This window comes from Sorex araneus, chromosome 5 (assembly GCF_027595985.1).
Source record: "Sorex araneus isolate mSorAra2 chromosome 5, mSorAra2.pri, whole genome shotgun sequence".
Taxonomy (NCBI): domain Eukaryota; kingdom Metazoa; phylum Chordata; class Mammalia; order Eulipotyphla; family Soricidae; genus Sorex; species Sorex araneus.
In genome coordinates this window covers 51,129,469-51,157,418 of record NC_073306.1, presented here as the reverse complement: position 1 = coordinate 51,157,418, position 27,950 = coordinate 51,129,469, and the positions used below count along the sequence as shown (strand labels likewise).

Sequence of the window (27,950 nt, the reverse complement as noted above, 5' to 3'; positions counted from 1 at the left end):
CCTTCCTTCCTTCCTTCCTTCCTTCCTTCCTTCCTTCCTTCCTTCCTTCCTTCTTTCCCTTCACTCTCTGTTATCTCTTTGCAACACCCAGAGATGTTCAGGGTCTACTCCCAACTTGAGGCTTGGGGGTTGCTCCCAACAGTGCTTGGGGGACCATATGGTCCTAGGAATTAAATATGGCCTTTCCACATGAAAACCATGCACTCCAACCCTTTGAGCTATCTCCCCAGCCCCACCCCTCTCATTTTTTTTTGGAGGGGTGGGTACACCCAGTAGTACTCAGGGGTTACTCCTGGCTTTTAGCTCAGGGATTACTCCTGGTGGCCTCAGGGAACCATATGGGATGCCAGGGATCAAACCCAGGGGGGCCACATGCAAGGCAAGCATCCTATACACTGTACTATCATTCCAGTCCTGTTTCTCTCTTTTTAAATTGTGTATGTGCGAAGTAAACAGTTTTATTTAGGAAATATAAGAAAGGAGAGAGAGCACACATAAAGTAAAGGACGGGAAATGCTATGCTCTGAGCTAGGATGCAGGCATATCCAGAACGGAATACCCAGAGTCTCTTCTTTAAATGAAACCTCACTACAAGCTCAATATATAAGTCTGATGAAAGCAGAGGTGCTTGGCTAACATCACAAGACAGAGTTTATTTATTCCATTTGGTAGATTTTTCTCCTAAAGACCTAAGTAACTAGAAGATGAAGGTCTTGTGACCTACAGCAAGTCAGAAATAGAAAAACCATCCATCACCCTTCCCAGGGCCTCTGAGGAGAGCAGGTGGCCACACCCTGTGGCACTCCCACTCCTTCTTCAGGATCTCCAGCCACAGCTAGGCGTAGAAGGAGAAACTCCCTCTGGAGGAAAGGAGATCGCCTGGTCCGGGAAGCCACAGGAACAATAAAGCTCCAGGCTCTACTACTTGGAGATGATTGTAGGAAAAAACTCCAGATGGGAACAAAGATGAGTTCCCAGAAGTGTCCCCAGTGATGGGTGCGGCGGGGTGGGGGGAGTAATATATACGGAATATGCATTTGTGGGCATTCTGCACCCACTGAAGTGATGCTGTATAAGGATATGTAATGGAGTTCAAAGGACTGGAGTACATCCAAAGCCTGGCAGCCCAGTCCTTGAGCACCACTAGGTGCAATCCCTAAAAACTGAGCCAGTGTAGCCCCTGAGCACTGGCAGGTGTGCCCCCCAAAAAACCACCACCACAACAACAAATGATATGAATAAGATGGTTGTGATATATTTTTTAGTGAAACTTATAAAATAATATGATGATTATGATTCCATCTTGGTAAAAATATTGCTTCACATATTAAAAAAAAAGACTGAGGGCTGGGGCTGGAGTGATAGCATAGCGGGTAGGGCGTTTGCCTTGCACGTTGGCCGACCCGGGTTCAAATCCCAGCATCCCATATGGTCCCCTGAGCACTGCCAGGAGTAATTCCTGAGTGCAGAGCCAGGAGTAACCCCTGTGCATCGCCAGGTGTGACCCAAAAACCAAAAAAAAAAAAAAAGACTGAGGGCTGAAGAGAGAGGACAGTGGGAAGGGTGCTTGCCTTGTACACAGCCAACCTGGGTTCAATTCCCAGATCTCCATTTGGTCCCCTGCACCCCACCAGGAGTGAACACTAAGTACAGAACCCTGAGACATGAGTAAGCCCTGAGCACTGTGTGGCCCCCAAACAAAAACAAGAAACAAGAAGGACTGCGAAGATAGTAATACTCCAGACTGGAGATGAAGGCCTTTCTCCTACTTTTTGGTAGTCTCATCCCACTTTGGGGTGAGGGGGACGGTGGAGAGTGCTCAGAGTTATTCCTGGCGGGGCTCAGCAGACCATATATGATGCTGGAGATCAAATCAGGGTCGGCCACATGCAAAGAAAGTATCTACCCATTATACTCACTCTCCAGCCCCTCACCCCACATTTTTTTTTGGCAGGGGGAGGGGTTAGGGGGGAAACACTTGGGGATGTTCAGGGATTACTCCTGGTTCTTAGGAATTACTCCTGGCGGTGCTTTGGGGACCATATGGAATGCCAGGGATCAAACTAGGTCAGCTGCATGCAAGGCAAATGTCCTACCTACTGTAATATCACTCTGGCACCTCACCCCATATTTTTCAATTATAAAACAACAGTGCTAAGGTGGAGAATGTAGCTCAGTAGTAAAGCAATTGCCTTGCATATGTGAGAAGCTGGGCTGGATCACTGGTATTGAAAAACAAAACAAAAATAAAGTAAAGGGGCCGGAGCGATAGCACAGCGGGTAGGGCGTTTGCCTTGCACGCGGCTGACCCGGGTTCGATCCCCGGCATCCCATATACTCCCCCAAGCACTGCCAGGAGTAATTTCTGAATGCAAAGCCAGGAGTAACCCCTGAGCATTGCTGGGTGTGACCCAAAGAGCAAAAATAAATAAATAAATAAATAAATAAATAAAATTAAGTAAAGTGCTGGGGCCAGAGATACAGTATAGGAATTAAAGTACTTGCCTTGTATATGGCCTACCCTGTTTCAACCCAATACTAAATATGGTCTCCTAAGCATCGCCAGGAGTAACCCCGAAGCACAGAGCCAGAAGTAAGCCCTGAGTACTTCCGCGTGTGCCCCTCCCCCCAAAAAAAACCCTCACTTTGCAACTCACTTTGGTGGTAGGTGTGATATTACACACATATAGAGGTGGAGAGCTAATCCCCTGAAATCCCAGAATATTATGTATCACTTATGAATCAGTAAAAACAATATGAAAATTGTGAGTCAGAGAGAGAGCTCAGTGGGCTGAGCACATGCTCTACATGTGGGGGTCCGGAGTTTGATCCTCCAACTGCATGTTCCCTTGAGTGATTCTGCCAGTGACCCCTGAGCCGAGCTGGGGGCAGTGCCTAAGCACTAATGGGTGTGGCTACCTTCCCCTGTCACTCCCACCAAGAAAACAAGGAAGAGAAAAGAAAGAAAGCTAAATAAACAAAATAACAGGGGCCAGAGAGCTACAGTACAGTACAGCGGGTAAGGCACTTGCCTTACACATGGCTAATCTGGCTCTATCCCGAGCACCACATATGGTCTCCCAAACACTGCCAGGAATGAGCACAGAGCCAGGAGTAAGACTCAGGGGTATTGTCCAAACACACACACACACACACACACACACACACACACACACACAGAGTACTACCCCAGAGTAACAAAACAAAAAGAGTACTACTCCAGAGTGTGTAAAACTTTTCTGAGGGCCAGGGTTATAGATCAAAGTACTGGAGCACTCACTTTGCATGCTCAAGGCCTGGAGTTCTATGCCTGATACCTTTTGCCTCCATCTCCCTGCACCACCACATGTGGCCCTGGTAGCTCAACACTGCTAGACCCAGCAACTGTCTGAGGACGACTTGGAGTGGCCCCAGTCCCCTAAGCACTGCTTCGGAGGCCACTCCCTCTACCCCAACACCAGCCAGGCACAGACTAGATATCCCCTAAATGATGACAAATTTTTATTCTTTTACTTACTATTTTCTAAGTTTTTTGAAATGAATGTGTATTGTTTCCACAAAATGCAAGAGCAAACAGTTTATAAAGGTGAGCAAACAAGGTGAGGTCTGGCTGAGCCCTGGCAGAGGGCTGTGCTGGGGACCTGTGTGCCCTCTAGAAGGCAGAGCCCAAGCGGTCTTTGTGAAGGACATTCCTATCCTCAGAGTGTCCCCACAGTTGGGGAAATGGTTAATTAATTATCTGGTACACACAAGAGGCAACTTCCTTCTGCCATGAAGTATTCAGACATCCTGTCTCTGCCTTGCTGTGTGGCCTTGTCATGTGACTTAACCTCTCTGAGCCTTCCATGTTCATTGGGACACGGCTCTCTCCCTCCCTGGGCTGGGTGATCAGGAGAGCTGAGTCACCTGCACATCCATGTTCTGAAATAGAAGCTGTTTTCTGTCACTGCCCATGTCAGCGACCACCAAGCAAACAGGTCTCTGAGAGCTGAAGCCCCTTCACAGGTACATCCTTTGGGGGTCTCTTGTGGTTTAGCTGCCAGGTTCTGGTCAGACCTGGGGCATAAACCAGCCCCCAAACGCCTCTGGAGGGCAAGAGGCTCTGTGCCTTGGGCAGCATGTTCTGGCAGCACTTCGTTTCTTCCCGCAGTCCACCCTCCTGCTCCCACAGCCTCTGTCCTGGACACTGTGTTCTGGCCACAGCCACTCACATTTTGGTTTCGTAGTCCTTCCACGCCTTCTCCAACTGCTTTTTGGAATCCTGCAAACAGTTTCAAAAGGACAGTTTGAAAATCAGCAGTGCTTGGGACCTGGGGTCAACAGCTACTTAGCCACCTTTAAGGGGACACTGTTCACCCACTCCGCTGTGCTGATCAGAGCCACATGAACCCAACCCTGCCTCCATCCCCGCTGGCCCCCTAATACTCTCAAATGAACCCACTTCCCCAGAATGACCTTTCTCTGCGACAGGCCCTCCTCCCACCTAACGGCACTGTGCAGCATGGGGGGTTGATGGGCTCAAGGTATGAGGAAAATGTCCTAGGTCTGCCCCTTCCCTCGAAGGACAGAGACCATCATGAGGGTGAGGGTGGTGGGAGAATGGTCGGTTTTCTCGACCAACTTTAACCCAGCATTGATGCCCAGCTGGCATGAGATCGTCAGTATGAACAGGAAGACACATGTGCAGAGAGAGGCAAAGAAGTCTACTGCAGGACACACAGCAAGCGAGTGAGGCCTGCCAGTTCCTGGCATAGGCGTGCATGCGTGCGGGCGTGGGGTGCCAAGTCCTGTACTCTCCTGCTGAGCCACATCCCTGGCCCCTGGCCTAGACTGTCTGTGGCTCATCCAGCTCAACCCTTTGGGTCAGCCCTGTTTTCAAGGTATCCCGTCAGCCGAGGGTAAAAGCTGCCCGTCTGGTTTGGGTGGTTCCCAGGCTGGGGTCCAGCTCGGGGCAAGGAGGGAAGCCTCTGGGGAGAGAATGGCTCCTCCCCTGGGCCTTATGGGGAAGACTTCCCAGGAAGATTATTCTGCACCTTCTTCCAAGCTCTAACTGCGCCAGGCTCAGAAAGGGCAGCCCCAGAATCACGCTGGCCCCTCCTGCACTAGCTTCAGAAACCACTGCAGCTTCCCCAAATCCCCAAGTCTCTGTTTCCTCAGGTGCATAATGGGGGCGACAGTACCCATGGAAACACTGCAACTGGCTGTTGCTGGATTATGTGGGCTAGTCCCCACAGGTGCCCGGAGGACAGGAGGTCAGACGCCGCTGTCCTTCTAGGGGTTCAGAAGAGGGGGCCAGCCCTCTCCCCATGAGGGCCCCTCTCCCCATGAGGGCCCCTCCCTTGCTCTCTAGCCCAAGCCCAGCCCTGCCACCCCTATGCTCTCCTGTCCACCCCCTTCCTTCCCCCCCTCCCTGGGCATGCTGTTCCCCACACAGACTCACCTGCCGCCCGTCCCTCAGCTGCCCCTTCAACATACTGTCCAGGGGGAAGGAGACAATGTTGTTCAGGTTCTGAACCTGGAAAAAGCAGAGACACCCCCCCAGCCCCAACACCTTTAGTGAGTGTCCCTCTGTCCAGCTGCAGGACAGAGTCCAGTACCCATGGGGTACAGGCTACCGTGAAGCAGCAGGAGACAAAGGCAAAAGTGTGATGAAGTAGGCACTGGACAGATGGGAGACAGACGGAAGGACAGAGCAGGGGTGCAGTCAACCTCCCAGCAAAACAGTGGATCTTCCTCTCATCAGTCTGGGCTCTGGGAACAGCTCAGGTCAGGATCAGTTGTCCCTCACCTCTCTCTCTCTCTAACTCCAGGATGTCATCTGTTGTGTCCCTCTGCTGCTTTTGTCCTGCTAGCCCGTCTCTCCTGATCACGTAGGGAACCCTTTCCTGGGGGGTTGCATGGGGTAAACAGAGGAGTCGGAGTTGGCCCCAGGAGCCTCCTTCTCCAGCTTTCTGGACTGCATCCGAAACAGGCCCTGTTAGGAACGTGAGCCCAGCCAGCCACCCGGCCCGCTTCCTGGAACTTTGGAAAGAAAGACAGACCCAGGAAAAACACCGGGTCTTTCTTCTGGCAAGATTTGAATCTGGCTGGGGGCTGGAGCTATAATACAGCAGGTAAGGGGTTTGCCTTGCATGTAGTGAACCCGGGTTTGATTCCCAGAATCCTATATGGTCCCCAAGCACTGCCAGGAGTAACTCCTGAGTGCATTGCCAGGAGTAACTCCTGAGTGCAAAGCCAGGAGAAACCCCTGAATATCGCCAGGTGTGACCCAAAAAGAAAAAAAAATTGAATCTGGGTGGCAGATTCATCAAGCAAAGACAAAGAGTAATGAAGAGAAAGAGGAGGAGCCTAACGCCAGTGGCACCCCTGGACTTCTCATTACAGGGCCCATTAATTCCTTTTAAAAATTAACCTAGTTTGGGGCTGGAGAGATAGTACAGTGGATGAGGCACTTGCCTTGCACACATCAACCTGGATTCAATCCATGGCATCCCATTGCAGAACCTGGAGTAATCCCCGAGCATTGACATATGTGGAGAAGGAAGGAAGGGAGGGAGGGAGGGAGGGAGGCAGGGAAGCAGGGAGGGAGGGAAGAAAGAAAGAAAGAAAGAAAGAAAGAAAGAAAGAAAGAAAGAAAGAAAGAAAGAAAGAAAGAAAGAAAGAAAGAAAGAAAGAAAGAAAGAAAGAAAGAAAGAAAGAAAGAAAGAAAGAAAAAGAAGAACCTAGTATGAGATGAGTTTCTGTCACTGGGCAGCCCCAAATGACTTAGCATTTTAGACCATCTCTCAAGGTATACTTGGGTCCCCTCATTCTCAAGAATCCTTCTTGAGGGGCTGGAGTGATAGCACAGCGGGTATGGCATTTGCCTTGCACGAGGCCGACCCGGGTTCAAATCCCAGCATCCCATATGGTCCCCTGAACACCGCCAGGGGTGATTCCTGAGTGCATGAGCCAGGAGTGACCCCTGTGCATTGCTGGGTGTGACCCAAAAAGCAAAAAAAAAAAAAAGAATCCTTCTTGATCACTCCTGCTCCATCCCCAGCCTATGCTTACATACCCCTTTTCTGAATCATGGTGGCACTTGGCTTCTGGTGCAAGTTACCGTGTCCCTCATTTGTGCCATGGTACTGGTATGGTTCCACACTTCAGACTATGCCTCCCCCATTAGACTGCCTCCCCCACAAGATTATGGTTCCTGTTTCATTTGATTTTGAGGGGCCACACCCAGCACTTCTTAGGGCTCACTCCTGGCTCGTGGCCAGGTACCACTCCTGGCCGTGCTCAGGGGACCATACCTGAGAGTGAACTGAAGTCAACTGTGTGCAAGACAAGTGCCTTGCCCACTGTGCTCACTGGCCCCCCAGCCTATGATTTTCTGAGCCCAACTATCCTGTGTCACCAGTCAATGGTTCGACACCCAGCAGAGTCAACTCTCAAGAAACACCAGCTTGGCTGAAATGGGAAGCAGAGGTCACTAATTCCACTGAAGGAGGTCACTAATTCCACTGAATTTCAGCATGCTGCTGGCATGTGTGTGCAACAGAACTAGGCAAAGAGAAGGAATAATGATAGCCGGCAAGCTGACTTACTGAGCACCTGCTTACTCACAGCACTTCCCTTACCTCATCGCCATTGCAACCATAACTATGGGGCAGGCATCATTATTGTGCCTATTTTATAGAGGAAAGACCTAGGGCTCAGGCAGAGGGAGTGACCTGCCAGGGTCACACACGCAGTGAGCAGCAGGATGAAGGTTCAAGATCCCAGTATAAGCTCGAGGTCTGAGTGCCTCACCACCAAGCTAACTGCCTCTCAGAGGCAATGCAGGAAGGGTAGACTGGAGCCAGGCAAACTGGTCAAGCTACAGAGCCCAGAGGAAAGGGGCTTTCCTGGGGCAGAACCAGACAAGCTGGTGCTGGAGTCAAAGATCCTGAGTTCCAGCCAGGTTGTCTGATGGCAGGCAAATTGTTTAACCTCGTGTCCTAATTTCTCAGCCTAAAAAGTGATAAGGGGGGCTGGAGCAATAGTACAGTGGGTAGGGAGTTTGCCTTGCATGCGGCCAACCCGGGTTCAATTCCCAGCATCCCATAGGGTTCCCTGAGTAACGCCAGAAGTATGAGTGCAGAGCCAGGAGTAACCCCATGAGCATCGCTGGGTGTGTCCCAAAAAAGTCAAAAAAGAAACCCAAAAAACAGTGCTCACCCAGTGTGACCCAAAAAGCCAAAAAAAAAAAAGTGATAAGGGAAAAAGATATAAAGATAAAAGAAACAGACAGCAGGAATACCATCTTGGCTGCCACAGATAGTCCTTATAGCCTCTTGCACACACACCCCTTGGGTCCTGACCTTCTTTTTTTGAAAGGTACAGTTGGGTTTTCAAACACTGTGTGCTTAATGTTCAGCCAGGAACAATCACAGACCAAGGAGCGATCTCTTCAGGCTCCTGGAGACAGACCGATATTTCAAAGTGCTTCCCAGAAGCAGGTCACCAACCTGAATCCACTGACAGTGTCAGACAGTGCCCTCCTCTCTCCCCATGGCCCCACTACACACTTTTCCCTACATAAAGTCCAAGTCCCGGTCTGAGAGGGAGATGATGTTTTGGGACAAACTGAACATCTTCTAAGATTCCTGGCCCCTGAATAAAACTAGTTTGCTTGCATCAACACGTGTCTCTCAAGCATTACTCTTTGGGGGGAGGGTGTGGGGGAACGGAGAGCACATCTGGCTATGCTCAGGGCTTACTCTTGGCTCTGTCTCAGGGATCATTCCTGGAGAGATTAGAGGACCATATGTGGTGCCATGGATTGAACCCAAGTTCAATGTCACGTGCAAGGCAAATGCCGTACCTGCTGTGCATCTCTTGCCCTCAAGTATTAACCCTTGAGTGGAAAGAGCTAGACCTTGGTTTTGGGAACAGGGAAAAGCATTGAGTAAAGCTAACCCCCTGCAGCACAGCGCCCAGGGTCAGTGAATACAAACACTCAGGAAGTACTAGGAACCTGGGTGCCTGTATCTGGCTATGGCCAAAAGGAGGGACTTGGACAATGTGAGGAAGCAATCATACACCAAGGATACACTCAGGAAGGACGTGAGGCCACTAGACACAGGAGCAAAGAGGCCAGCTGAGGCAACTCGAGTCCCAGGCCTTGAAGACACAGCCGACGCAGTCAAGGGGCTGGGGTGTGGTTCAGTGGTAGAGCATATGTCTTACGTGTGTGAGGTCCCGGGTTTAATTCCAGCAACACAAAAGATCCACCATCACAAAAGAAGACAGAGAGAGTGGAGCAGAGGCTCCAGGAGAAGAACCCCAGAGTACACCATCTCTTTTCCCCAACCTCCTCTAAGGAGCTCCCCTCTCCTGCCTGGGGCTAACCCCCTACTGAGAGGCTCCTCTTGATCCCAGGTACTCACCACAGAGAAGAACAAGGAAAAACAGAGAGGGAGAGAAAGAGGGAATGGGAAGAAAACAGGGTCAGGGCTAGAAAGGGTTCTCAGGTCATGGGTCAGAGGTCAAAGGGAGACTAGAGATCATGGGCAAGCTGGAGGAAGGGTAGAAGCTAAGCTAAGTCCACAGGGTTATCCAGGAACAAGGGGAGTGGTGGGGGCGGGAGCAGGGCACTTACCAGATTTTTGAAGAGTGCAGCGACTTCACGGGTGAACACAGCCAAGTTCAGGAAGCCCGTGGACAGCTCGTGGCTGTTCTGGGATGAGTGGCTGTTGCCTAAGGACTCCACGGCCTCTCTGTATTGCTCCTCATTTTCCACGTGGCCTGTGGAGGCAAGGAAGAGAACTCAGAGTTTGCTCCAGTCTAGGTCAGGAGTGCGTTCCCAGGCAAAGCAGGGTCTCCCATGGGCTCACTCACCAAGGCCAGAGCTGTGGATGGCCCGCACAGCCTTCTTTATTCTCTGCAGGATAGCCTGGTCTCCTTCCAGGATCTGCAAGCAAACATGGACAGAAGTCCAGAGCGGCTCCTCCAGGGAGGTCCAAATTTCACAAGGCCATCCTCCCAAACACTTCCCGTGAGTTTCTGCTGTCCTGAGGGACTCCTCCTAGGGTACCTCTGCACTCCCACCAAATGTAAACAGACCACACAGAATCCACAGAGTAAGTTATATACATAGGAAAACCACAGACCCCAGCTCCAGTGCTGGCTGAGTCAAGGGTGTGAGACAAAACCCTGAGGTATGGCGGAGCATGCCAGACCAGGTTGGCATCTCAGCTCAGACATTCAGTAGTCTGTCCATCTTGAAGAATTTGTTCCCTTCTCTGAGCCTTGTCTTCAGAATGAGGGTAGGAGTATGGAGTGACCCAGGGAATGGTTGAATGATCTGGGTGATGAATGTACAAATCGCTTCACAAGAGACCAAAGGCAAGAAGGTGGACTTCTCTTGATCCCAAAGGACTGCTGTCCATTACATCCCAGGTGCCATAAACAACCATGTGAGGGCAAAGAGGACACCACAGTGGGCGTTGAATGAGAGCGAGGAGGGTATATACTCAGCGTCTCTGAGACAACATCAGGCAGCCTTAAAGTCTGGGGCTAAGAAGCAAATCTCAGACTGTGAGGATAGTCAGAAGATGGGACAGGTCCAAAGGGTCCAGCTTAGACGGAAATCGCCGAGACACATTTGTGGAATATAAAATGACATAATATGAGACTGACACCCAAGGACAGTAGAACAAGGGCCAGGAATATTGCTCCATGGTTGGAATCCTGCCTCAAGAGCTGGGGGAGAAGGCAGCTGGAATAGAGAAGGAATCACTACATCAATGAAATGACGGTTGTACAGAACAATTGGGATGGGAGATGTACGCTGAATGTAGATAAAGGACCAAATGTGATAGCCTCTCAGTATCTGTTTTGCAAACTATAATGCTCCAAAGTAGAGAAAGAGTATGGGGGAAGTTATCTGCCATAGAAGCAGGGGAAGGGGTGGGATGGAGGGGATACTGGAGACATTGGTGGTGGAAAGGATGTGCCTGGGGCAAGCTCAGGAAACCATTATGAAACAAGTTAGTGAGCTGGGAACGTGTGGCTCAGTGATAGGGTGTGGCCTCTGTGTGTGGCCTGGGTTCTGCTCTACACACACACACACACACACACACACACACACACACACACAAGAGAAGCAATTAAGATGGTAATGGTAGGATATAAGGGTCTTCAGGGCCACACCTGAAGTTCCCCAGGACTCAGATGAGGAATCATGTGTCAAAGTCCTTGATCCCAGGCCAGGGATGGAACAGAGATGAAGGCATTTGTGTTGCATGCAGTTGTAGCCACAACAATGGTTTGAACCCCAGCATGGCCTACGGTTCTGTCCCCCTTGCCCTCCTCCCCTGCCAGTGCCAGATGTAGCCCCTGAGCACAGAGCCAGGTATGGGCCCTGAGCACCACTGAGTGTGGACCACCTCCCCCCACCCCCATATAAAGGTCCTCGATCCCCACTTGGAAACCTGAAGAGGGAAACTAAGACATAATTAATTTATGGACCTATGGACGAGCCCACTTTACTTTTGGACTGGAGCTATACCAAAGCAGGTAGGGCGTCTACCTTGCACACGGCCGACCCGGGTTTGATTCCTCCGTCCCTCTCGGAGAGCCTGGCAAGCTACCGAGAGCATCTCGCCTGCACGGCAGAGCCTGGCATGCTACCCGTGGTATAACTGATATGCCAAAAACAGTAACAAGTCTCACAATGGAGACGTTACTGGTGCCTGCTCGAGCAAATCAATGAACAACAGGATGACAGTGTTACAGTGCTATGACATTGCTCAAAAAATAATAAAGGTTAAGGATATGAACCAATTCCAAAGAGATTTTTTTTAAATTCCTAGAAGATAAGACACATGGCTAACATTTACCTAGCACAAAGAAGCAGCACAATGTTTGTTTACCTAAATGAATGATGGTTTGCAAAACCCTGGGATAGGATTAACCTAAGAGATCTAAATCCACATCCTGGGTAACTCTGGATTAGTCTTCTGAGTGCATGACACCCATTTCCCTGACAACTGCCTTCCCTCTGGAGAGTACCCTTGCCACCTTGTCTGTTCTAGTCACAGCTGACAGGACAAGGGTAGCTACTTGACCCAAGCCAGGTCAATCAGATGTTCTCTCTAAGGAATTTGAACTTAAGATCTAGGAAGCTAACTAATCAGAAAGACTTAAGATGAACTGCTTTTTTAATCATATGCAAAAAGATGAGAACAGAACAGGTATGTAGAAAGAAGTCAGTGAGGCCAGAATGGTAGTACAGTGGGTTCAACAGGTAGGGCACTCATCTTGCGCACGGCCGACCCAGGTTGGATCCCTGGCACCACATATGGTCCCCCAAGCCTGTTGGGAGGAGTGATCCTTGAGCGAAGAGGCAGGAGAAAGCTCTGAACATAGCCATGTAGTCAAAAACAAAACAAAAAGGAGGAGGAGGAGGGAGAGGAGGAGGAGGAAGAGGAGGAAGAGGAAGAGGAAGAGGAGGAGGAGAGTGATATCTGTGATGCCACATAAAGGCAGAAGAACAGCCCTGATTCCTAATGATTTTCCAGATCCCACATCTGAAAGGCCCTTCCATGCTCTCTCTCCTTGGGGCACCATGAAGTCTCCTGAATCCACCCAGCAAACTGTCCTCTTAGTACTTAAACTGGTTTGAGGGGACTTTTCTTCCAATGGCCATTTTTTCCTTAACAGTAAGAACTCTGTCTTTTCAAATGAGATGGGCACTCAAAATAAGCCACATTCCCCTATTGCAGATAAATATGGTTGTATAAATTCTGGTCAGTGCACACCGTATTCATTTCCATAAAGTATTCTTAGACTACACACCTATTAGCATGACCAAAATCCTAAATACTGACAATTCCGATGCTAGTAAGAATGAGAGTGGACAGGTGGGGATGCAATGTACAGTCAATTAGGAAGAGAGTTTGAGATCAAAACAAAATATTCTTAATCATGTGACCCAGCAGTGGCATTTCTTGATGTTTACCTCTATAAGCTGGAAACTTACTTCACTCACACAAATAACTTGTACATGTCTGCTTATAGCAGCTTTATTCATAATTGCCAAAACTCAGAAGCAACAAAGATATTCTTCGACTGTGATACATCTATCCAGACAATGGAGTATTATTTAATCCTCAGAAGATGTAAGCTTTCGTGTCCCAAAAAGACACGGAGGAAACATAAAAACTTACTACTAAGTGAAAGAAGTCCATTTACATACCATATGACTCCAGAGATACACATTCTGGAACAAGAAAAAACTATGAATGTGATAAAAAAAAAATCAGTTGTGTCCAGGGGTTGTGGAAGAAAGAGACAGGCGAGGCACAAAGGATTTTTGGTACAGTGAAATGATTCTGTACACTTAAGTGGTGGATCTATTTGTCAAAACTTATAGAATGAAAAACACCAAGAGTGAACAATGATGCAAACTATGGATTTGGGGTGATAATGGTGTCCAGAGGCTCATCCACTGTAACTAATACACCACTCTGGTGTAGGATGGTGAGCACAGGGTAGCTCTAAGTATGAGGAGTTGGGCAAGGGGTGGACTACGGGTACTTCTAGTACATTCCACTTGTTTTTGCTGTGAATCTAAAACTGCTTGTAACAGGAAAATATGTAAGGGACCAGAGAGATAACACAGTAAAGCACCTGCCTTGCATGCAGACAATCTGAGTTTGATCCTTAAGTACCCTGTATGGTCCCCTGAGCACTGCCAGGTGTGATCCCTGAGCACAGAGCTAGGGTAAGCACTGAACACAGCTGGCTGTGGCCCCAAAGTAAAATCAAACAAAAAATTATGTCTATTTTTTAAATGTAATTGTTTGGAGGCCACACCCAGAGGTGCTCAGGGTTTAGTCTTGGCTTTGTGGTGAGGAGTCACTCCTGGTGATGCTTGGGGACCAAAAATGTGGTGCCGCAGACTGAACTGGGGTCCGTCATGTGTAAGGCAAGTGCCTAATTTTCTGAATTATCTCACCAGCCCCTTAAAGGAAAGAAGGTCAGGGATATAGCCCAGGGGCAGAGGATTTCTCTGCATATGTGAGACCTTGGATTTGATTTCTGGCACGACAAAACTATAAATCAATAAAGAGAAAACAGGAAGAGACAGGGGCACTCTGTCACCTCCTTCTTCTGACTAGAATGTGTTGGTCTAGCACTCAGACAGCCATCTTATACCATGAGGTAAAGGTCCATGTTGTGGATGGTGGAGCAACAGCATAGAAGCCTGCCTCAGTGACCGGAAAGGCACCCTCTCAGATCTGAACTACTTATCAGTAGACTTCCATTAAAAAAAAAAAAAAAGACTGTCTTCTCTGAGCTACAGTTTTACTGCACATTATGCCTTGTAGAACTAGCTCTAACTGGTTCGGTCACCTTCATTCACTTAAGAACTGTGCCCTGATGTTCTTATCAGACATTTATCAGAAAAATTCCTTCTTACCATTCCTGCACTCAGCAACCCAAGTCCACACAATTATTGATTCATCTAACTAGTTTTTGAGTGTCTGTTGTGGGTTCCCACACTGGGACACAGACACAAAAGACACAGCGTTGGCTCCCAAGGTGTCACCACCGTAGGGAAAAAAGAGTCAAATCAACGGGCACTGAAGATGCAATATGGTCAGGGCTCTAAGGGGCAATGAGCACAGCAGGTGTGAGCCTGGAGGAAGGAGAACTTAGGAGAAAACTAAGCCTGGACTAGGCAATGGCGAGGAGTAAGGAGACCCTGAGGATAAACTACTAGAGGAGGGACTAAACTTCCAAAAAGGATGGGCAAGGACAAGAATAGCATTGTTCCATTGATTCTCATTGATTCATTCCTTCATTCACCTCAATAAACATGGTCTTTTCCTTCAAAAATTCCACAGGGAGGGGCTGGAGCAATAGCACAGCGGGTAGGGCGTTTGCCTTGCACGCGGTTGACCCGGGTTCGATTCCCAGCATCCCATAAGGTCTTGAGCATGGCCAGGAGTAATTCCTGAGTGCAGAACCAGGAGTAACCCCTGTGCATCATCAGGTGTGACCCAAAAACAAAACAAACAAAAAAAACCCTCTCAAAAATTTCACAGGGAGGGGCCAGAGAGTACTGGAGTAAAGCTCTTGCCTTACATGAGGGCAATCCTGGTTCAATATCCAGACTGCATATGGGGGGCTGGAGTGATAGCACAGCGGGTAAGGCGTTTGCCTTGCACGCGGCCGACCCAGGTTCGATTCCCAGCATCCCATATGGTCCCCTGAGTGCCGCCAGGGATAATTCCTGAGTGCAGAACCAGGAGTAATCCCTGTGCAGAGTCAGGTGTGACCCCCCCCAAAAAAAAAACAGACTGCATACGGGACCCTGCACACAGACAGAAGTAATCCCTGAGCACTTCCAGGTGTGGCCCAACACCTCTCCCTTTCAAAAAATAAAACCAAACCCACAGGGGCCCAAGGGATGGTTCAGTGGCTGAAAGAGCCTAACTCCTAAGTGTGGATCACGTGGATTGTGAGTCTCAGCTCTGGCAGCCCCCAAATGCACCAAGAGAGATCCTGGTGGCTCTATAGTTTGGGATCCCCAGCACCATAACAGAATGGCAGTCTCTGATACCGCAGCCAGAAGTGTGTGTCCATGACTGAAATGTGTGACCCCTGGTGAGCACAAATGAAGGTGTAGGAGCACCACAGCAACCTTGGTGAGAACTACAGTCAGCATGTGTGAGCACATGAATGAGAGCAATCTCTGCAGGCATGTGTGCAGGACAAACACAGAAAAAAAAGTTTGTGACCCACTGCGAGCACCACAATCAAGCCACCGGATCCATTGTCACTGAAACAACAGCAGCAACAAAGGGAGGGGAAGGAGGGAGATTTTTTTTTTTTCTAAGGGCTGGAAGGGCTGGAGATATAGTACAAAAGATGAAGTGCTTGTCTTGCACATGGCCAGTCTGGGTTCTATCCCTGGCACCAGATTATAGTCCTCTGAGAACTCCAGGAGTGATCTCTGAGCTCAGAGCCAGGAGTAATACCTGAGCACAGTCAGGTATGACTCCAAAACCAAAACAATAAAACAAATTTAAAAAGCTAGAGGGGCTGGAGAGTTAGAACAGCGGGTAAGGTGTGCCTTGCACATGGCCTACCTAGGTTTGATATCCAGCACGGCATACGGTCCCCAAGCCCCACCAGGAGTGATCCCTGAGCAGTCGGGAGTAAGCCCCAAGCACAGCTGGGTATAGCCCCAAACCAAACCAAACCAAACCAAACCAAACCAAACCCAAAAAAGCTGGAGTGCATGCCCTGCATCCACAAGGCCCTGAATTGGAACCCAGTACCACCTGGTCTCATGGGCGCCAACAGGTCTAACCCTGGTGGCCCCTAACACAGCCAGGTGCAAACCATACTACACTCCAGGCGCTGAGCACTGAACTGAGGGCAGAGGATCTCCATAAGTGACCCTAGGAACCCCAGCACCACCATGGAGGCTCCTACTGAAAAAAAACTAAATGGGAGGTAGAGAGAAAGAGAGAGACACATAAAACACAACTCCCCAGAGGAGATATTTGCAGAGACTTCTATCAACCCTCCACAAGAACATCTGAAAATCATTCATACTACACTAAAAATGACTGCCAACGCCTACCCTCTCTGGTATAAAGGGGCCCTCTCTGGTACAAAGGTACAAAGGTTTAAGGTAAAGAGATTATTTTAAGGAGGAAATTCTGATCCTTGGGATAGAAAGGAATTTAGGGAAGGGCATATAGTTTTCCAGAATTCCAGTAATGATGCTACCATAGCACAATGAGTCACAAGCTGAGATTCAAGCCCCAGCCTCTCCAAGGCTGTTTCTCTCAGTGATCTAGTCCAGTTCTCCAAGCCTCTTTTCTTCAGAATGGGAGAAAGGGACTCGAGAAAGAGTACAGTGGAAGGTGCTTGCCTTGCACGTGTTTGACCTGGGTTCAGACATCTCCAAACATCTCCGGCAACTCATATGATCCCGAGCCCTGCCAGGAGTGATCCCTGAGCACAGAGCTAGGAATAAGCCTGAGCATGGTTGGGTGTGGCCCTAGAACCTAAATAATAAAAATAATAAAAAATAGGAGAAAATTTAACATGGAAAAACCTTTCTCCACTTGGCTCAGAGAGTTTCTATGGGTTCCTGTGAGAACATAGATGTGGTAGCGTCGGCCAAGGCTGGAGGCATTTGGAAAATGTGAGTCTGATTCCAACTGTGGTTTGTTTTCTGCTTCTGTGTGAGCTCAGCCCGCATGGCCCCTGCCTGAGACTATTGAGAGTGCAAACTAAAAACTCAGCCTCTGGATTCAGGCGGGTGCATCTGATCCCCAATAGTCAGTGATTTTAGCTTTGGCATTACCTGAGAGCTGGTTAGAAGTGCACATTCTTTGGCTGAAACAGAAAATCTGGGAGTAGCACCCAGACATTTGTGTTTGAGTGAGCCCCCCTGGAGATCACCAGACATGCTGAGGTCTGCTGCTTACTGGTCTAACTTTGTCCTCAGAGATGCAGGAACTCACCATTGCTGAAAGTATGGAACTGACCCCATAGGAGTTGGATTTGAATTCAAGCCCCATTCAGAACTTGTTATGTGGCATTTCTCTGTCTCAGTTTCCCCACTAATGAAATGAAGATGATCATAGTTTTTCCTGTATAGACGGGGTTAGGGGTGGGATTGTGTGAATTCATATAGGAAAATAAATTCATAAAGGAAAAGAGCTTAGAATACTGTGATCTGATAACTAATGTTATCTATTTCAAATTAAACCAAATTTGGTTAAGGAATGTCTGAATTTTCATTGCATTAATTTCTGCACCTCCCTTCCCTACTCTGGCTGCTGCTGTGGTACAGACTAGGACATGGTGCTGCGCTCTGAGCTGAACTGCCTGCACATGTGCCAGGGATGGCCCTCCCAGCCGCCACACTCACTGGGGGCTGTCTGCTTTGCCTGCAGGGCTTGAGACAACTCTGCTGCAGCACAGGGGAATCCGAGATGGCAGTACTGTGGGGACTATGCTCTGTGCATGTGAATGGCACCAGGGATCAAATTCATGGCTTCACTCCAAAGACAGGCTTTTTGGTTGCTGGTGGTGGTCCACACCTGGAGGTGCTTGTCCTTGCACTAATTAAAGATGCTTTCCCACCCCACTCCCAGTGAGCCTGCTCAGCATCATACAGGAGCCCCAGGTGCAGAGGGAACCAGGACAGCCACAGAGGACCAGGTGTTCCCCCTCCCAAGTACCTGATCCATGCCTGCAGGTGCCTGAACTCTCCCAGTCACCCAAGGAGGCCAACAAACATTTCATAAGGGAAGCTGCCAGGGTGAGGATAGCGTCAGGTATGTGCAGGTCACAATGCAGAGCAGCTGCAGAGTCACCTTTAAACCAGTTACAACGAGATTCAGGGCCAGTGCTCTTTCCAGTCCATTGAGAGACCCCACAATGTTTAGCAAACAAAGCATCTCTGGTTCTGGAGTTGCATCTGTCCCAGGTGAACCTCAAATCCACCACCTCTACCTTATTCACTCAAACTTAGGGAAGGGAAACATGAAACACATAGGGAGGTCTTCCCCCTAAAAGCAAGGCTAGTAGCAATGCCCCCCACACCCTCCAGCTACAAACACATAAGGGAAGTTGTATTCTTAGGGAAATCATTACTTCTTTCTAGGAAGAAAATAGACTTGCCCAGGTTAGCCCAGGAAAAGGTTCCCAGGACTGAGAGATGGAAGTTAGGGAGTCAAACAGATTTTGGTTCCAACAGAAGTTAAAAAGGAAGAATATGCAACCTCTGGGGCCAGGGAGATGATTCAAGAGCCCAGAGAGCAGGCTTTGCATCCAGGCAATCCCAGGACCATGAGCACCCTGACCAGCAAACCCTAAACACGGAGCCAGGAGTAGCCTCGAGCACTGCAGTGTGCCAAAAACACAAAACAAAAAGACTAAACAACCCTGGAAGAAGTGAGCTCCTGGTGACTTGGAGCATTCACAGCCTGAGCATTCAAATTGTGTGGGTTAGTTCTGACAGACATTCAGAGTCCGCTCAAAGAGCAGCTCCATAAAAGAACCTGGGCAGGCAAACATGGATAAAACAGTGTCAGGGCCATGCCTGAACTTGGTAAGCCAACTGAAGTCCTCTGGGCAGGCCTGGCTGGCCCCAGACAGAGAAGAAATTCCTGCTGGTGCACTGTCCTTTATATCCCCAATCTCACCCCAAATATAGACACACACACACAGAGACATACACACACACACACACACACACACACACACACACACACACGCGCTCTGGTTCTCTCTCTCTGGTGTGTGTTCTCTATAGGCAAAGGACCATAGCAGCAGAGGGCCTTGCCCAGTTGCCCTGCTTGGGAGGACCTTTTGCATGTTCCCCTCCTGGCTTAGTAATCATCAATAGGTCCCATTCTTCATTCTTGTGATTTCTCAGAGCCAGCGTGGTTACCACAGCAACTCAGACAAGGGGACAGAACTGCTAAACGAAGGCCTTGGGAGCTGCAGATTTAATTCACCATTAGACATTCACTCCTTTGGACTACTAATATGGAAGCTGAACATTACCTTTGTGGTGTTCCCAGACCATTACATCCATAACTAATCAGTCACAGTATTTTCCCCACCAAGCCTGGATTTGTGTCATCATTCATTCTGCTGAGAGAGCCCTCCAAGTAACTTCCACCAATTAAACTGAAATGGACATTAGAGATAGAAACCATTATTTTGGGGGATTGGGAGAGGCCCATATCCATTGGTACTCAGGGCTTACTCCTAGGACTGTGTTCAAGGCTCTAAGGACCCTTGCCAGGGATCAAAATCTAGGCTGGCTACATGCAAGGCAAGTGCCCTACATGCTGTACTATTGCTACAGCCCCCCAAAATCAATTGTTTTATCTTTGCTTTGGACCATGATGTTATCCCATGACAGATTCAATTAAAGAATATTAGAGGGGCTGGAGTGACAGCACAGTGGGTAGGGCATTTGCCTTGCACGAGGCCAACCCGGGTTTGATTCCCAGCATCCCACATGGTCCCCCGAGCACCACCAGGAGTAATTCCTGAGTGCAGAGCCAGGAGTAACCCCTGTGAAATGCCGGGTGTGACCCAAAAAGAAAAAAAATTAGAAAAATCTAATTTTATCTCCCCATATTACAAACTGCAAAAAGGCTCAGGTGAGGGGGGTGGAATAATAGGAGAGTTGGGTAGAGCATTTGCCTTGCATGTGGCCAACCCAGGTTTGATTCCTGACATCCCATATGGTCCCCTAAGCAACACTAAGAGTGACTCCTGAGCACAAAGTACCTGCACTAGGAGTAGCCCCTAAGCAATGCCAGGTGTGGTCCAGAAACTAAAGAAAAAAAAATCAAAACTAAAAAGGCTCAGATGAGTTTCTTGCTACAGGTCACACTGGAAATACAAACAAGGGAAAGAACACAAACCAAATTTGCATAAGGATTTCCAGTCTTTAAGGCAGTTTGACATCTATCTGTTAAAATCCACAGAAGCCAAATGAGATGTCATTGTTTCTGTTGTCCTCTGGATGTTCAAGGAGGCTCTGAAAGGTGAAGAAACTCTCCAGAACTCAAACAGCCAGAATATGGAGGAGATGGGCCAGGCCCTCAAACTGACTCTAATTCTCTGATTCATTCCCTGATTCAGTCTGTGGGCCCAGGTCCTGGAAATCCAGGAGTTACCACCAGGGCCACTCTTACAGTAAGCACTACTAACCAATCAAAAATGTTTCACAAATCAGCATGACCTCTGGAGGCCAGAGCAACAGTATAGTAGGAAGGACCACTGCTTTACATATGGCTGACGTGGGTCCATCCCCAGCATCCCATATGGTCCCTCTGAGCAACGCCAGGAGTGATCTCTGAGCTCAGAACCAGGAGTAAGCACTGAGCATTGCCAGATGTAGTTAAAACACAAACAACAAAAAATTAGCATGACCACACTTCAAATATGTATGCTGCTTTCTGAGCAATAAGACAAGACTCAAGATGCTTTAAAGCAATTCCCACCCCCCCACCCCGACCACACCTCCATGCCTGGGCTACATCCAGCGGTGCTCAGGGCTGACTCCTGTGCTCATTCCCAGTAGGCTCAGGGGACCATATGAGGTACCAGAGAATGAAACTCAGGTTGGTCATGGGTGCAGTGAGCACCCTAACCTCTGTACCATCACTCTGGGCCCAAATACTCTTGAGGGCCAGGGAGGTGGCTCAAAGGTCTGGAGCACAAGCTTTGCATTTGGGAGCCCCAAGTTCAATCTCAGGCACAGCATGTCTCCCCTCCAGCACAGTAGGGAAAACCCTGCAAGCACTGTTCCCAGAAATGCTCCAGCACCACTGGTTATGGCCCCAAATATAAATCAAGTAAAAGGCTTTTGTGTGGTTTAGGGGCCACACCAGCACTGTTCAGGGGGCTACTACTGAGCCAGGGCTCAGAGAAATGCTCAGGGGAAACATGAGGTACCAGAGATTGACTCAGGACTCCTGCATGCAAGCATTCCTGAATTCAGGGTAGCTTTTGGTCCTTTTCATATTCTTCAATAAACCAATGCTGACAGTAAAGCTACTGTGGACAGAAGAAATAAACTTAGACATTAAAAAGTAGTTGAGGGGCCAGAGTGATAGTACAGCGGGTAGGGCATTTGCCTTGCACACAGCCGACCCAGGTTCGATCCCTGGCATCCCATATGGTCCCCCAAGCATAGCCAGGAATAATTCCTTAGTGCAGAGCCAGGAGTAACCCCTGAGCATTGCCAGGTATGATCCAATAAGACAAAAAAACAAAAAATGTGGTTGAGGGGCCGGAGCAATAGTACAGAAGGAAGGCCATTTGTCTTGCATGTGATGACCCAGGTTCAATCCCAGGCATCCCATATGGTCCCCTGGGTACTGCAAGGAGTAATTCCATAGTGCAGTGCCAGGAGTGATCTCTGAGCATTTCTGGGTATGACCCTAAATAACAAAAAAAAAAAAAAAAAAAAAAACCAAAAAAAAAAAAAACCAAAAAAAAAGTGATTGAGACTGCAGCAATAGTACAGAGGATAGGGCACTTGCCTTACATGTGACTGACCTGAGTTCAATCCCCAGCAACATATATGGTTCCCTTGAGCCTATCAGAAGTGATCCCTGAGTGAAGAGTTAGAAGTCACCCTAAGAACCACCAGGTCTCTCTTTATCTCTTGGTCTAGGTCTCTCTCTCTCTCTCTCTCTCTCTCTCTCTCTCTCTCTCTCTCTCTCTCTCTCTCTCTCTCTCTCTCTCTTTCTCTTCTTCTCCCTTTCTGTCTCTCTGTCTCTCTCTTCCTCTCCCTTTCTCTCTCTCTTCCTCTCTTTCTCCCTCCCTCTCTCTCACACACACACAAACACACACACACACACACAAACACACACACACAAATTGAAAGTGAGCCAGAGTGATAGTACACCAGGTAGGGTACTTGCTTTGCATAGCGCCAACCCATGTTCAATCCTTAGCAACCCCTGTGTTCCCCTAAGCCCACCAGGAGGGATCTCTGAGCTCAGACACAGGAGTTAATCCTGAGCACTGCCAAGTATGACACAAAAACAAACAAACAAAAATTTAAGAGCAGTTGAGGATTGGGGAGATAGCTCAAAGAGTTGGAGTGAATCCTTTGCCCAAGAATCTGGGAACCCCGATTCAATCCCAGGTATCACATGGTCCCCTGAGCACCAAGAATACCAACACAGAAATAGGCCCTGGACAAAAAGCAGTTCCTCTTATCTTTGATGTCTACAAAGATGATTAAATTACATGTGTTGCATGCTAAACATGAAAATTAAAATATAATGTTTTAATTAGCAAACCAAGTTATATTTAAAGTACCTAATGAAATGAATGCAAAACAACCCCTGGAGCTTCACAGAAACAGAGAACTTGTTCTCCTTCTCTGGGGAGTTGGGGAGCAGTGTGAGAAAGTATCAAACAGCTGTGTGGAGTCCTTAACACACCAAGCCCCCCAAACAAAATGAAAACCAACAGATGGGGAAACTATAAGAGACTTAAAAGACACCAGCAGGGGCTGGAACGATAGCACAGCAGGTAGGGCGTTTGCCTTGCATGCAGCCAACCCAGGTTCGAATCCCAGCATCCCATATGGTACCCTGGGCACCGCCAGGAGTAATTCTTGAGTGCAGAGCCAGGAGTAACCCCTGTGCATTTCCAGGTATGACCCAAAAAGCAAAAAAAAAAAATTTAAAAAAAAGGACACCAGCAAATGGCAGTGCATGGACCTCACTTGAATAATCATTGTCGAAAGCTAAACTATAAACAAAGTCAGCACAGGGCTGAGACAACTGGAAAATCTGAATGAGGAAGAACTGATGTTTGAGAGATTATTATTAATGTTTGGGGAACAATAATGACACTGGAGTTAAAGCAAACCCAAAAAGAAGTCCCCAGCTGCTTACAGATACAGACTAAAATATTTAAGGATGAAATGATACACATTTGGAATTTGTTGCAAATGAGAGTCAGGAGCCAGGATGATAGCTCAGGGCTCAGAACTCAATCCCAGGCACCTAACAGCCTTCCTAAGCACCACAGTAGCCCCCAGCACCACGGGACCCAAGTAGCCCAGCACTGCTGGGCCCCAGTATTGAACCACCTTGCCCAAAGGCTGAGAGTCACAGGGCCAAGTCCCCTGAGTACAACTTGGGAGCTCCTTCTCCACTGCCAAATGAAAGCAGGGAAGAAGAGAGGAGTGTGGACAGGGCAGAAGTAGGCTATGGATAAATGGGGCTCACCATCTTGTTCTGTTTCCCAAATATGCTGAATTCTCCTTAACAAGAAAAAAGTTAAGTGCTAAAAGATGAAAAACTATAAGGTTGGCAATACACTGAGATTGTTGCTAAGGCTGGGTGAGTCTACTTTTGTGTATGTCTGAAAAATTCTACAATACAATCAAAGGAGATAAGGATTGTGATATTGAGAAAAGCAGGGAACCACTCCACTGAGTTTCCTGAAACTAGCCCTTGACTCCTTGTCTACTGACTGATCCGTTCTAGGCACAGCTGTCCAGGCGCAGCTTCCAACGAAAGGGAGGGTGTGGGAGAGGGCAGGGCTTGGGAGAGGTCAGTCTGAGGGCCTGCAGTCCCTGTAGGGGGAAGCAGAAGGGGGCAAAGGCTGACTTGCTGGCTGAAGGCAGTCACCCAGCAACATTACAAAAAGGGCAGAAAGGGCAGAGTAAAAAGAACACGGGATTGTGATGGAGAAACAGCTCAAAGGACTGGAGTGTAGCTTTGTATGAGAGAGCCCTGGGTTCGATCTTGTCACCACATGGTCCCTTGATCACACCACAATATGCAATCCCAAAATCGGGGTGGGGGGGTGGGGGAGGGAGAGAAAGAGGGAGGGAGGAAGGGAAAGGAAGGGAAGAAGGGATGGGAGGGAAGAAGGGAAGGAGGGAGTGGAGGGAGTTAAGACGGAGGAGGGAAGGGAGGAAAGGGAAAAGGAAACTGGGAACATCTAAGCATAACCTGGGCTCTGATTTTTCTCACCACAGACCACAGGGCACTTCTGGGTGGCTGAAGGGAGGGGCAAAGGTAGGACAGAGAAGTCTTTGCAAGCATCCCTCCAGGGCATCCTGACTCAGTTCCACTCCCATATTCACTGTCCACTCTGGAATCCCAGACCCATATATCAGCAGAGCAGAGGGAGGGCTGTAGGGACATGCCTAGCACAGGTAGACATGCAGGAGACCCTGCACACAGGAGGAACAAGTTCACAACTCCAGAGCCAGGCCACCCCTTGATCGTGTGTGTGTGTGTGTGTGTGTGTGTGTGTATGTGTGTGTGTGTGTGTTTGCCACACATGGAGGTACTCAGGGCTTACTCCTGGTTCTGCTCTCAGAACCACTCCTAGTGGGTAATCAGGGACCTTTGCTTTGAAAAAAATCTCAGTAAATGAAGTTCTCAGGGTGACAAGCAATCAGGGTGAAAGCTTTGGGGTTAAGCCACTCAGGTTTACCTGGGGGCACTGCTCGGCCCTGCCCTTGTGAGGTCTCTCAGAAGACTGACCAGCACTCATTGGCAGAAGGCAGAGGAGGCCTTGGCAAGCTGGACACAGAGCAGAAGCTGGATGGGGTAGGCCCAGACAACAAGCATTCATCCCACCTGGAGATGAAGTGACATTTGGCCTGGGGTGGGGGATGGGAGGACAGACCCACACTATTCCTGGTTCTGCACTCAGGAATCACTCCTTGTGGAACTTAGGGGACCATAAGGGATGCTGGGGATCAAACCTGGTTCGGACACGTGCAAGGCAAACAACCCTATCCGTTGTACTATTGCTCTGGCCCTGGGATGAAATGACATTTCATCAGTACCTACAAGAGGGAGGTGACTAAGTGCAGGAAAGCAGGAAAGGGAAAGGTTACTTTAAGGAGAGGTGACCCTGAATAGTCCTGGATCAGAGGCTCAGCACATTTGGGAAACAGACGGAAGTTTACCAGCATTTCTCAGGACCAGTGGACTGAGCAGGGCCTGAAATGAAGCTAGGAAGCCCCACTATTAATGAAGGCTGATCACATGCTCCTGCATCCCTGTCATGCCCCAGGCTCTTTTCTAAGCACCTGACACAAGTTGCAGTGTATCCCAGAATCCTTTCAACACTCCCAAGAGGGTTTACAAATTGGGAAACTGAGGCCCAGGGAAGTTATGCAGTTGCTCCAACTCTCCTTTCACAACTGGTGAATGGTAGAACCTAGAATTCAAACCCCACGGGCTCCAGAATCCATGCTTTTTAAACCTAACCTCTAGGTTGTAGCCCATGAGTAATAGGGTGCTCCTACAGAATTCTGAACAAGACATGGGTGACTTGGGCCAGAGAGAGAGTTCAAAGGGCGGGAACCATATGTTTTTCATGCAGGTGGCCCAGGTTCCATCCCTGCCACCACATGGTGGCCAGTACTACCAAGAGCACTGAGCTGGGAGTAGACCCCAGTTTTGGGTCTCTGATGTGGCACCAAAACAGAGAAACAAGAAAAGAGAGAGAGGTGACTTGATAAACCCATGTGGTAGAAAGATCAACTGTGGCGTATGGCTGCAAATCATTGCCCACGTGGGAGAAAAGGCACATGTGACAGGACAACCAGGGTGCACAGCACAGCCCAATCAATGCAGATGGCCAAATAGGAAGAGGACTTGGACCCCAAGTTCCCAGATGAATCAGCTTCCTGTCACGAATCCTGTTACCACCCCACTTACAGACCGCTCACTGAGGGGCAGGCACCTCATTTTTGTTACGTCGTTTATTCCCTTGGACAACCCTGTGAAGCACGGACTCTGCTTCCCAGTCTACAGATGAGGAAAGTGAGGCTGGAGCTAAAGATCATGCAAGTAGCTCCAAGAAGAGCCCTTCTGCCTCCAGCGTGCTTTCTCTCACACACAGCAAACCATGAAGCTTAGCCCACCAGGACCCACTTATCTCCAACAGTTGTAGTGCAGGTTACGTTAGGTCACATTTTTTCTGCCTTTGGATGCAGTGCAGCTTGAAAGGGAAAGCAGGGGGCTGGAGTGATAGCACAGCAGGTAGGGCGTTTGCCTTGCATGCGGCCAACCCAGGTTTGATTCCCAGCATCCCATATGGTCCCCCGAGCACCACCAGGAGTAATTTCTGAGTGCAGAGGCAGGAGTAACCCCTGTGCCATGCTGGTGTGACCCAAAAAGAAAAAAAAAAAAGGAAGAAAAAATGGAAGGAAGGAAGGAAGGAAGGAAGGAAGGAAGAAAGAAAGAAAGAAAGAAAGAAAGAAAGAAAGAAAGAAAGAAAGAAAGAAAGAAAGAAAGAAAGAAAGAAAGAAAGAAAGAAAGAAAGAAAGAAAGAAAGCAGAAACACTGCAAGGGAAGGGGCTTCTGGGGAAAAGGCCAGGAAGGAAGCACTGAATTTCAGGCCCGCTTTTGCGACCAGCCCCTCTGTTTCCCTCTGAGCAAGTTCCTTCCTCCTCTGGGCTTCAGTTTCCCCATCAGTACAATTATTTGGGGGGAAGCCCACATAGAGTGACACTCAGGGAGCACTCTCTGCAGTGAACAGGGACCATGCAGTCCCAGGGACGGAGCTTGGGACTCTCACATGCACAAATGTTCTCCAGCCCTTTAAGCTATCTCCCTGCCTGAAAGAATTTATGTGTGTGTGTGTGTGTGTGTGTGTGTGTGTGTGTGTGAGAATGGGGAGGGGGAAAGGGAGGGGAAATGGTGCCAGAGACCAAACCCAGGACCTCACACATGCAAGGCAAGTGCCTACAACTGAGCTCCATCTCCAGCCCCCTCCTATTTACATAACTTAGAGCTGATAGACAGGACCTCCAAATCCCTTTCTCGGTCATGTTCTGGGACGTGAGTTAAGGCTAATGGTGACTGCAAGGCTACTCCAACCCTAACCAACAGCAGGAACAAAAGTTCCCAAATGGTTTCCATCTGGATAAGCACCACCCCCAGCACGAGTTCAAGCTGAGGCTGTGAGAAGTGCCAGAGAACAGGGCTCTTCCCAGGCCCCGTCTGCACCCACCCTGAGGAAGGAGTCCCCAGCCCTGCCTGACGCCCCTGCCAGGTCTGGGAGCCAGAAGCAGAGAGCTCAGCCCCTGAAATGACCCTGCCTGCCTCCTTCAGCCCCCACCCCCCATTGGCCCTGTTCCTCCCAGGGAATGAGGGGCTAGGCGGTGACAGGGAAGGCTCCAGCCAGCTCACTTTATTATTTCAGGAGCCTTCTGCCTCTCGTTGTTTTCCTTCCTGCGCTGCCGTAGCCTGGGATGGGCTGTGCACCCCCTTACTGGGGCCCCTACTGGCGTCTCCCGGTCCCGGGAACCTGTCCAGCCTTACCAGCTCAGTCTCAGCAGCTGCCCCTTGCAGGGTGGTAGGAAGCAGGGAGGAAGAAGGGCTGCAGGAAGGGAGCCCCACCCTCAGTGAATACTGAGGCTTCTG

General features: G+C 49.0%; 1 protein-coding gene across 2 annotated transcripts in view; it reads right to left on the bottom strand.

The window, feature by feature from the left end:
• ASAP3 (ArfGAP with SH3 domain, ankyrin repeat and PH domain 3) overlaps positions 1-27,950 on the bottom strand; it is a 60,107-nt gene that overhangs the window by 20,111 nt on the left and 12,046 nt on the right. For both annotated transcript variants that reach the window (XM_055138936.1, XM_004603427.2), the window contains exons 2-5: positions 9,865-9,937; positions 9,626-9,771; positions 5,441-5,515; positions 4,212-4,261 (exon numbers count right to left, since the gene is read on the bottom strand). In XM_055138936.1, coding sequence (XP_054994911.1) covers positions 4,212-4,261; positions 5,441-5,515; positions 9,626-9,771; positions 9,865-9,937 — 344 coding nt within the window. The remainder of the gene's footprint in view (positions 1-4,211; positions 4,262-5,440; positions 5,516-9,625; positions 9,772-9,864; positions 9,938-27,950) is intronic.